The sequence below is a fragment of the Aplysia californica genome, unplaced genomic scaffold, assembly GCF_000002075.1.
Source record: "Aplysia californica isolate F4 #8 unplaced genomic scaffold, AplCal3.0 scaffold01204, whole genome shotgun sequence".
NCBI classification, from domain to species: Eukaryota; Metazoa; Mollusca; class Gastropoda; order Aplysiida; family Aplysiidae; genus Aplysia; species Aplysia californica.
In genome coordinates this window covers 13,507-24,560 of record NW_004798474.1, presented here as the reverse complement: position 1 = coordinate 24,560, position 11,054 = coordinate 13,507, and the positions used below count along the sequence as shown (strand labels likewise).

Here is an 11,054-nt window from a genome sequence, read left to right as displayed (position 1 = left end):
CCTCCTCCTCCTCCTCCTCCTCATCCTCCTCATCCTCCTCATCCTCCTCATCCTCCTCATCCTCCTCCTCTTCCTCTCCTTCTACACATATCAGATTTCTTGCACCCTGTATCACCCTTCCCATGATACCCTGTAGATCAATATTCCTTCGGGGGAGGGGTAGGAGAGTTTGACTGTTCAGTTTGACAAGTGATGTGTTCAAGTGACTGTATGTGATCATTACTTTCTTCTTGACCCTGTGTCTGGATATACCAAGGACAAACTCTTTCTATTTGGTCTTATTTGATCTTGGTTTAGCTTCTTACATTTTTGCATGTTTTTCCACTTTTCTGGCCGTCATTCTCTGCGACTCTTCTTCTGGTTCCATTTGGTTTTCCCCATGATCTCTTACCCTGAGATTTCCAGTCTAACACTTTCCTTGCTATGAAGCTTCCAGGCGTGCAATCTATTGCTATCGCCTTCTTCCCACCACATCTCTGACTGAGCTCTGTCTTGTTCTCCTTAATACTTCCTTGTTGGTAACCCTGTCTGTCCATCTGATCCTGAGGAATGCATCAGAACCCTCACATATCAGTGCTCATTATTTCACAGCATCACAGGTTAAGTCTTGATGAGATTACAGTGTCGTCTGTGACTGGGTACCATCAAAGTTTTATGGACATTTTGATCTCACTTTGGAATGATGATGCTATTAAGAAAAGTTTCCAAAGACAAAGTATGCTCCTACCAACATCAACTAAATAGTAAGTTGTGTTTAGATTCTTTTGGAACATTAAGATTTTTTCTATTTTTTTATGAAGGTCTTTTATACTCTTAGCAACTAGGCCCTACATATTGAGTTGTTCATAAACCAAGAACATTGGTGAATATTCTGACACAAACTAAACAATTTTAGCATTAAACATGTTAAGATTTCTTGTTCCGGTGTTGTGTTTCACAAACTGAAGGCTGGAAGCTCCCAATATTCTGATCATTTTGTAAAATTGCAAGGAGGGAGGTGGGAAATGGTCGTTTGTACAGCTGATTGCTTTGGACAGGTGGTCTGTAAGGCAGCTTCGACTGTAGAACAGTTACCTTTTGATTGAGTGAATGACTCAATTTTCATTAGATAAACTTGTCTTGACCGAAAGTATCAGTCACGCGTGACATTGGAGAATTTGGTCAAATTATGTAACAGTAGCTTATACCCTTCAAGGAAGAAAAATTTGGATATTCAATAATTTGATGAAACTTTCTGGAGTGTGAATTGGGTATTCGATAGTGCCTCTGTCTTTCTTTTAGGATGAGGTATTCTTCACAGCTTATGGAAGCACAAACTGAAAAAGGCAAATAAAAGGTACCTACCTTTAAATTATTTGAATTATGAGATGCTAATGTTAAAACATTTGCATTCAAGTCATGTTTTTTCCTCCAGTTTCTTCGACAACTTGTCTAGGATCTCCGGTGCTGATTACGTCCCCACAGAGCATGACGTCCTTATGCTGGCCACACCCACCACTAGTGTCGAGGAGCATGTCTTTGAAATTGACACTAAGCGCTACAGGTTTGTCGTGGTTTTCTTCTGCTTTTCCAGACTTTAAAGAATAGTTTTTCCAGCTCGTCATGATATGTGGGACGAGTTCTTACTAAACCAAGATCAATAAGTGTACTTTTCAGATTCGGGGAGGTGCATTGTTATAGCTATCAGTATGATCAGATGGGAGCAAGTGAGGTCGGCATCATCAAATTTGACTAAATTCTATTAGGGCCGATCACATTCCATGTACAAACTAAAGATCTCATCTTGTAATGCATGTTGATTTTGAGTCCTGTATGGGAAATCTATTTTAAATTAGCCTTTTTTCTAGAATGCTATTGTTGGTCCTGACAGGTAGAGTTGTAGCAACCTGTGGATTGAGGTGTGTAACATCTACCATCTATCGGTTTTCATATGTCAGAGACTGTTGATTCTGCATGCGTTTGCACGCTGCTCAACACTTTAAGTTGACTAAGTACAGGGAAAGTTAGAACTGGAAGGTTCTTGCTGTAGCATGCACGTCACTGTGGGTTTTGTTGCTGTCCTCCTCCTCCTCCTGCATACCCCTGCTAGAGCTCAGGAGATAACAGGCTGCAGGAATTTCATCTCTTAGTGCTGTTGTATTTTTGTGTAAATGACTATTTGGTCTACGTAAGGCATAGCATCATCCCTTACTTGACCGGCAGCACTCTGCTGTTTTCAAAGGCACTGCCTACTGACTAGAGTCTTCAGTTTTGGATACTTATTAGTTTTGAATTTTATCTGGACGGCAGTCAGAAAAGCCCACTCTTTTTTAGTTAAAATCCGTCCAGAGATTTTAAGATGTGAAACTTTCACACTGTCTTGACCTCCTAAATTTTTTTCTCTTGGTCTAAATAAAAAAAAATGAGCTGCTCGATCCTATCCTTGGATAGAAAGAATGCCTTAGCTTATTGGATGTACAGTCAAAGACAACCACCTGGACAAATGATAATTCCCACTTCCCCTGTTATGTTTTTTTCTTTATTATAATGACATTGTCCAATGAGGACACCTGTTTAAGATGACCACTTCTCTCTTCCCAATGGGTCGTTGTCTTGAACAAGTTTGACTGTGTTTTATTTAGGGAGACATCGGTTTTTTGTTTCGTTTTTCAGAATGACTGAACCTGGTGGTCAAAGGCCACTGAGTACGAATTGGTTTCAGCTGTTTGCTGATGTCAACTGTATGTTGTATTTTGTGGACTTGAGTGGTTTTGATCAGCCTTGTCCTTGGAGCGATCATGAGGTGAGTCGTTTCACATTTGTTCCCTTCCTCACTTACAGTATACCGGCGTCTGTTTTGCGAAGATTGGCTTCAATTATATGGGGTTCAAGAGGCTCTCTGTCGCACTAAAAAGACCTTAGTTCGTTTCCTGTGTGGGGAGAATTATTATCAAGCTTCTCCACCTGTCTTCTGGGATACTGTATCTCTGTCAGCCCCGGTTGACCCTGACAAACAGGTGTGAAGTAGCCTGGCTTCTAAATCATTTGAGTAATGACGTCAAGGGCATTGAAATACCTCCAGTGACAATTACCATTGAACCTGCTCTAATGACTACCCGTCCAAGACAATAACCACATGTACAAACTACGTCTCTCAACTTCCCATTGTATTTTGTCTGTGTAATAGTGACACTGTCCAAGAGGACTACTTTTTTCCTCACCAACTTATTCCAAACGTTGACGTTGACCATGTACTGATAGGTCGGGGGAAACTTGGTTGTTTTTGATAGTTTATAATTCATGAGAAATTTTAGCTGAATTACAGTATTCATGTTCCCATGGGGAAGACTTGAAATAAGGATGAGCAAAATAAACACCTTTTGATGTGAACAATAGCCAAGACAGTTGCCGTAGTATATACACGAGATAGCTTTATGTTTAAAAGTTATTCTGAAAAGCTGTTTTGTGTTTTTTAATGGATGGCGTATACCTGATGTGCTTTACAATTTATTACACCAGCAAACCTTAGAACACAATTCTGAAACGTTTTCCTGGCTTACAGTGGTCAAAAACTGTTAAACCAGTTACACTCAGCTAAAGTCATTTTTGCTTCTAAATAAATGAGATAAATACTTAGAGATATTTTCTTTTGGTCAGAGCACAATGTACTGTTTATATGCTACTATTGTATTGTAAAGCGCGGAGAGCATGTGTACTTTAATTTGGCGTTGAGCGCTATATAAATTCCATATCTGTCCGCCCCGATCAAAATCAGTCGTAAGGTGTTGTGTGCTATTATCAGCTACGAGGCTCAAAAGGCAAGAAAGTGACTTTCCATGAAATTTTTTGTTTTTTTGATCTATTGAAAGTTTGGTATATTCTGCTTCATTTAAATTAAGATCAAAATAAACGACTATAATCGACTATAAATATTTTATTTTGATTTATTTTGGAGGTGAGTGTGGTTTGTGCTTGGGTGACGAGATAAACGAATTTGGACCTTGCTGGTGTGTAGCTGTGAGATTATTTATAGAACCTCATGGCCACCTTTGCTTTTTTAGGTTTTGACTTCTTTTCGAGCATGAATGATCTGAAATGTAAACAACTTGTCACTATGGACGACTGAGGTCTCTGATTGGTGTACGCGGTAAGAACTGTAAATTCTAGCTAACTTCAAGCTTATTTACGTATACAGCTGATTGTGTGGGTGTGCCCTGCTAGCTGTTATCGTCTGTTGATTTTTCAGTTTTACATTTAGGTTGACTTAAAAAGTTTGTTTTTATTGTGTTTTAAAGCTTTTAAAAAATGAATTAACTTCCTCTGGATCTCTCAGAGCGGACTCCTTACCAAGAGGCCACCGAGGCAGTTTATGTGCATGTGTGTTGGTGTGTTTGTATGTGTGTGTGTGTGTGTGTGTGTGTGTGTGTGTGTGTGTGTGTGTGTGTGTGTGTGTGTGTGTGTGTGTGTGTGTGTGTGTGTGTGTGTGTGTGTGTGTGTGTATGTGTGTGTGTGCTCTCGTGTGATTATAGTGCTAATGCAAATGAATAATTAGAAAGCGTAAACAAGGCACGTAAGCCGACTCGCGGCCTTCCGAGCGCATGGTTTTGGTGAAATGGGGGCAGGCCTTATCCAGGTCGCTGTTTCTTTGCTCTTTTGCTATAAAACCCCAAATGCTGTAGTATTTGAAAAAGTTCATATTTTCTTCTTTGCAGTGTAAGTTGTTTGCATATATCTGAGTATTAAAGCTGGAAAATTGCCGTGGAAAGGGAAGCACCTTGCAGTCAGAATGCGAGGTCGGCTGGTTCAAAATTGACACCCGTGCTTTCGAATGCTTTGCAGAGAGATTGATGATTGAATACCGTCTTTTCATTGGCGGAGAACTATACAGCTTTGAGCTTGGTTTCTCGTGGTATATTTTTGGCCGTTGGCGTTTGGATAGAAAGAATTTTTTAAAAGCGTCAAAAGTTTTCAAAGACCATTTTAAACACGAAATTGACCTTGACCATCAATGATTTATTTATAGAGGCACCAGCCATCCTTGTCCAGGTGCTGTTTTTTTTTAAAGGCTAAAAAAAGGTACCAATAGAAATAACAGTTCTTTTTCTATTCGAATAAAGTCATCGGCTTGGAATTATTTTGCAAGTATCCGTCCGCGCAACTATCGGGAGCACTCAGTACACTACAGTATTGAGCCGATTCGATCGCCGCGAAGGCTGGTGCGGTGCCAGCCGGGACAATGCTCCGTGTTTTTAATGAAATAACGACAGACCATCGTATTTGAGGCAATAAAATACTGATTTGTAATTATCTCACAGTCTTGAAAATAATTAGGCTTCATTTCTTTGTTATAGTGATTGTACTCTGTTAATGTAAAGATGTTTGGAGCACTTCGTACTCTTTTATTATCTATCAAACATGGGATTGCAGCCAGTTACCGACTTCAGCATTATTTGATTATTATGTTAAATTGAAACAGCTGCCATTCTCTTAACAACTGAATGAGATGTAAACGCATGGCAACAAAACTCTCAAGAGATATTGACCTTTCATATTAAACAGATGAATTTGATATCAGCTACTTTGAAAATTTAGTATCTGGTACCTAGCTAGTATAATGCTAACATTTTGTTGCATTTGATGTGTAGTCCATTCTCGGGAAAATTTTGCTTTGTCCATAAGTTTTTTCTTTGTAAATGAATAGTTTTCTACTTCTATGTGTTACATTGTAGTGGCATCACCAAAATAACTGCTAAATTTCAAGTGTCTATCTCAATTCTAAGACCCCCGTTGCTATTGAAACATGTTTCTCTACTTCAGAGGCCATCTTCTCCTTTTCGTGTTTCCTCACCTCGCACAATTAAAAATTTCGTATTTCCATCAAATATAGTCATATTTACTTCATTTTTTTTTATTATAGGGAAAAGGTGATATTTTTAAAAATAATGTAAACTCAGTTTTGAAATTTCCTTCCTATGACTGATTTTGACTGGCAGGGACACATATATTATTATTATTATTATTATTATTATTATTATTATTATTATTATTATTATTATTATTATTATTATTATTATTATTATTATTCTCCCACACATACACACCTAAATGTTTGTCCATTACCCTCTTTTGCAGTGGGTAGTTGGCGGGTGCTCTGGTGTGGTTTGCATCTTCTTTCCTATAAAAAATTTTGTCATCTCTATCTCCCCTCCTTCTTTTTTGTGTTTGTTATTCTCTTGTAACACCTCTTATCTTCGGCACTTATATGACATTGTGTTGCAAGTGCCATAAAACTCTTACTAAAACTAAAACCTCCTTTTGCAGTTTTCTATCATGAATAGTTGCAGGACTCCACTGTTAGGTACAACTTTTCTTTCCCTAATGTGTTGTCCTTTGTCTGTTGTATTCAGAACGCTCTTGAAGGAGCCAGGGCATTGTTCGCAACGGTCAGTGGTTCGAGATGGTTTTGCCACTGTACTCATCTTGTCATGTTTAGTAGACAGGACGTCATGAAGGAAAAACTGTTGAACGATTTCTCCTCCTTCCAGAAGTGCTTTCCTGACTACACTGGTGAGCCCAATGTACTGTTCATATTGAACCCATACTATGTACTTACGCTGTGCTGGTGTATGTGGTGTAGGGGTTACATGCTTCGCTGTTGTGCACAGAGGATGTGAGTTTGGTTCATGTGTGGGGTGGGTGGGGGTTTTAATTGAGTATCTCTGTCTGTTGAAATGATGTATCTCTCTCAGGTTTGGTTGACCCTAGCAGGCAGGATGGCCCTCCTAAATTATCTCAATTGTGGGGATAGGGGCTTAGAACATCTGTTAATGAACAAACACTGTACCATTATCCTAAATCGTCCAACTTGTGTTGACAGTAGGGGTGGGGCGTAAAACATTTATAATCATCTTTGTTGTTGAAATCATCGTATTTGTCATCTTTGTGGTCAAGCTGTTGACTTGCTATTGCTATTATAATCATTCCCGCCCTCATATGGGTGTCTGTGGTGTAGAGGTTAGGTGCTTCAGAGTTGCACTGTTGCACACAGAATACCTAAGTTTGATTCCTGAGTTGGAAAAATATGTCTTGAGTATCGTTGGTCTTTCTGCTTGGACGTTTTTAGGAAATGTCTACCGGATATGAGTTGAAGCTGCAAAGCAGTGACGAACCAAATGGGAGATGGTCTTTCTTTCCTATCTAACATCTATCATCCTTATCTCTCCTCCTTCTTTTTTGTGTTTGTTACTCTCTTGTAGCACCTCTAATCATCTGCACTTAAATGATGTTGTTGTGTTGCAAGTGCCAAAAACGCTTACTTCAACAAAGGAAATGGTCGCGGAGAAGAGAAGAGAACTAGAGGAGCGTCAATAGCTACATCAAATGTTCAAAGAAGGGACTATCTTGATTACAAAAGGCACAACAAATCCTACCAAATGTACCTATTGGGTAGCCAGTGGAGGACAAAGTGACAAAGGATGGCACAGAAAACAGTTCACAAACCAGTCATATGCATCAGGAAACCTCTTCATAAATATTCATGGAAAAAAGGAATTCAAATGAGGTTACACTGAACGAAACCTGTATTGGCCACTGACGACTAAAAACAGTTTGAAAGAGACTTATGCAATTTCTGGGACACTTGAACTGACGTAAAGTGGTTGCTTGGAGGGCACCCCTGGTAAGTCCTCCTTCTTTACTTTCCCTCTGTTGATCCTGTCTGTCTGTCCTTCTTTTTCCCAGCACTAAATGACCATTATTGTGTCGATCTACTTCTCTTTACTCAAACAAACAAAACAAAACAAAGAACAACAAACAAATTGACTTAAAAGCTTTGAACATCTTGTTTTCGTGGGAAAAGTAAAAAGCAAATGAGGCAGAAGTAGATGAAATCAGCTTTTTGAGAGAACCTGAATAAATGGATGACGCGGGATGATGATATGTGGATTTTTTTTAGACCATCAAAGATGAGGAATAATTGGGGAAACATAATTGTCGATTTCTACCTCAGATCTGGCAGTTCCTGATATGGTCCTGATTGCTGTGTTTCTAATTAACTTTGCCATTCTTTTTTTAATCGCCAGGGCCCTCGGATGACTGCCAGGAAGTGTTTTGTTTTATCCAGATGATGTTTATCAAAGCGGATGCCAGCGAGACTAGTGATGTGCACTGTGTCTTTGTCAACTTGACAGGCAAGTAGTGATGTCATATCGCTACCTCAGAGGTACAAAGTTCTATCAGCTCAGTACCTTGTTTTGAGAAATTTGACGTCAAAGATTTTGAGCTTCACATCATATCAAGCTTTTAAAAAAATGAAATTATCTGAATATCTTGATAATGACTCCCAATAATATTATGGTTTTGATAGAGCATGTAGGACATGGTTTCTGACCTTAGTAACTCAAAACTTCCAAAAATGTCAAATAGAACATTATAATTCTGAGGTAGCAATAAGTAGACAGTCGGGCCTTCTCAAGCGGCCACCTGTTCCAGACAATCTCCTGTACAAATGACCGTTCTCCACTTCCCCCTTGTAGTTTTTATAAATATTATTATAATGACCCTGTCTAAGACAACCACTTTTCTTTCCGCCATTGTGTGTCCATCTTGTACTGTTCTGACTGTAGTCAGGCACAGAGATCTCAAACAGGTCAGGGCTTGTAAACGTGTTCTATACATCCCTAATTTGAGTAAACCATGATAATGAAAAGTTTTAATGAGAGAGATATTGAAGAAAATCTAGAGACGTAACTGTGATGGTATAATGAAAAGTACCCAACATCAGTGAAAGGATAGAAGAATGGATGGTGCATGTGCCGAGGTCTGTGTCAAAGCCAAAAAACAAAGAGAGAGATGCTGATGAGCGTTACAAAGTAAGTAAAATTGCTGGTCTTGTACATCAGGACATGATAAGTAGGTGGTTGAAGGGTGCTCTGATGTGGTTTGCTTCTTTTTTTTTACCTATCAAACATCTATCATCCTTATTTCCCCTCCTTTTTGTGTTTGTTACTCTCTGTAACATCTCTAATCTTCAGCACTTATTTAACCTATTTGTGTTGCAAGTGCAGTCAAACACTTACTAAAACAGAAAAAAACAGATCATAATAATGATGATGTAACTGACACTTGTCGTCAGGGGGCGCCACCCACCCCTCTTGTGTCATCACTTCCTGATTCATATATTCACACTGTGCTAGAATCATGCACACACATATGCATACTAAGATAAATATGCAATTCATACACTATATTATGGCACAAAATCGCACAAACTGAAGACCTGGAAATACCCCCAAACCTCGAAGGTTCCTCCCACGATCAGAGCAAAGAAAACAGAAAACAAACATACACATAGAGCAGGAGAACACTCAGGAGGCATGCCCTGAGTGTGGCCGGCCCCCCGTAGAGTGTCGGGGAAAGTAGGGGTGTTCTTCCTCTGAAGATCTTGTGCTGTCGGCTCGCCCCGCGAGTCTCCCACATGGCCCAACTCAGCACCTCATTGTCTTGTCTTCAATCACACCCCACCACCCACCACCCACCATCCTCATGACTAGATGCAAGGAAGAACTAACACGCCTTATGCACACTACAGGTAATGTGTGTTGATGCATCTCAGTACCGGCACTGTGTGTATTGTGCTGTGCAGGGGGAGCCTGGTGGGTTTGTTTGTTCGTGTGTGTCACGACATGGTGGGATCAGGTGCTTGTCAATCTTTGGGTAGGTGGAGTTATTGGTATCATCTGAAAGTTTTTTCATTTGCCTTGTTTTCTATGAAAAAAATACCCATCTATCTTTAATAAAAGTCAAGATATTTGTGATTTACGGAGGTGGGGATAGTTGGTTTCTGAGGTGAAATTAGTGAGAAAATGGCTGCCATAATATATCGAGAGTCCCTGAAACCTGAACATTTACATATTTTGTGCCTTTGATAAACTTTTACAGAAAAATTTAAAGGGAAATGTGTTTTGATATGGACATAAAAGGTGTTGAGCCCCCCCCCCCCCCAAAAAAAAAAAGATAAATAAATAAAAATAAATTCAATAAAAATTTCCAAACTGGAGGAAAAATGATTATTTCTTCTATTTCATTATTTTGACGAGCACCTGATTTCTCCAGGTTGCCCCACATATACCCGTTATGATTCTGGGTGTGTTTTCTGTTGTCCTCTATGAGTTGGTCATTCCTTCTGTAGTACCAGTTTGCAAAGCTAGCCATCGCTATTGCTGCATTGCTACATTTTTAAAAACATATTTTCTGTCATTACTAGACATTGTGCGACGCTCATGTAAGATCGGGTGGGTGGTTGGAGGGTGCCACTTGTAGCTCTCTTCTTTTTGTTGTATTGTTTCTGTCTGCCTATCTTACTTGTGCTTGTTCCCGTCCTGAAATGGCTGTGATTATATGGGTAAACCTTTTTTTATTTATTCAAAAACCAAAAAAAAGTGTCATGATTCTTTTCATTTTAAAATTTCAGATACCCACAACACACGCTTTGTTTTTCAAATAGTTCAGGACATCCTGCGAAGGCCTACAAGATGTAATTGTTGTGATCTCCTGTGAGATGTTACGTTCCTGCAAGATGTCTGCATAAGCTACACTGACCTCCACGACAGTGCTGGATGTGACTTTGCCGTGACCAATCTCTAAACCCTAAAGTGTTACACTTGTTTAGAGAAAGCCAGGCAGTCTGACTGCAGACAAAATTCGGAAGCTTGCGATGTACTGCTCTCAGGCCATTCATCTACACTCCAAGGCTGAAGATATACAGAAGGCCATACTTGCTTCCCTGCACCACAGTTTTCTACTCATGATTTTTCCCTCCAGCATTAGTATTGCTTCCTCCCCCACCCCCCCACTGCGACCCTCCCCCCTTCACTGGATCGCCCCTCCCCTCTGGCCCCCCCCCCCCCCCTGCACCCCTCCCCCCTTCACTGGATCCCCCCTCCCCTCGCTGTCCCCCCCCCCCCCACTGCACCCCTCCCCCCTTCACTGGATCCCCCCTCCCTTCACTGTATCCCCCTCTCCCTTCACTGCCCTCCCCCCTCACTGCCTCCCCCCCCCCCCTACTGCACTCCTTC

General features: G+C 40.2%; 1 protein-coding gene across 1 annotated transcript in view; it reads left to right on the top strand.

Moving 5' to 3' along the window:
- LOC101854133 (guanine nucleotide-binding protein subunit alpha-11) overlaps positions 1-10,834 on the top strand; it is a 20,190-nt gene extending 9,356 nt beyond the window's left edge. The window contains exons 3-8 of the mRNA XM_005112182.3: positions 592-743; positions 1,415-1,543; positions 2,653-2,782; positions 6,387-6,546; positions 8,061-8,168; positions 10,451-10,834. Of these exons, the coding sequence (XP_005112239.1) occupies positions 592-743; positions 1,415-1,543; positions 2,653-2,782; positions 6,387-6,546; positions 8,061-8,168; positions 10,451-10,536 (765 nt within the window). The 3' untranslated portion in view covers positions 10,537-10,834. The remainder of the gene's footprint in view (positions 1-591; positions 744-1,414; positions 1,544-2,652; positions 2,783-6,386; positions 6,547-8,060; positions 8,169-10,450) is intronic.
- Positions 10,835-11,054: the final 220 nt, after the last annotated feature.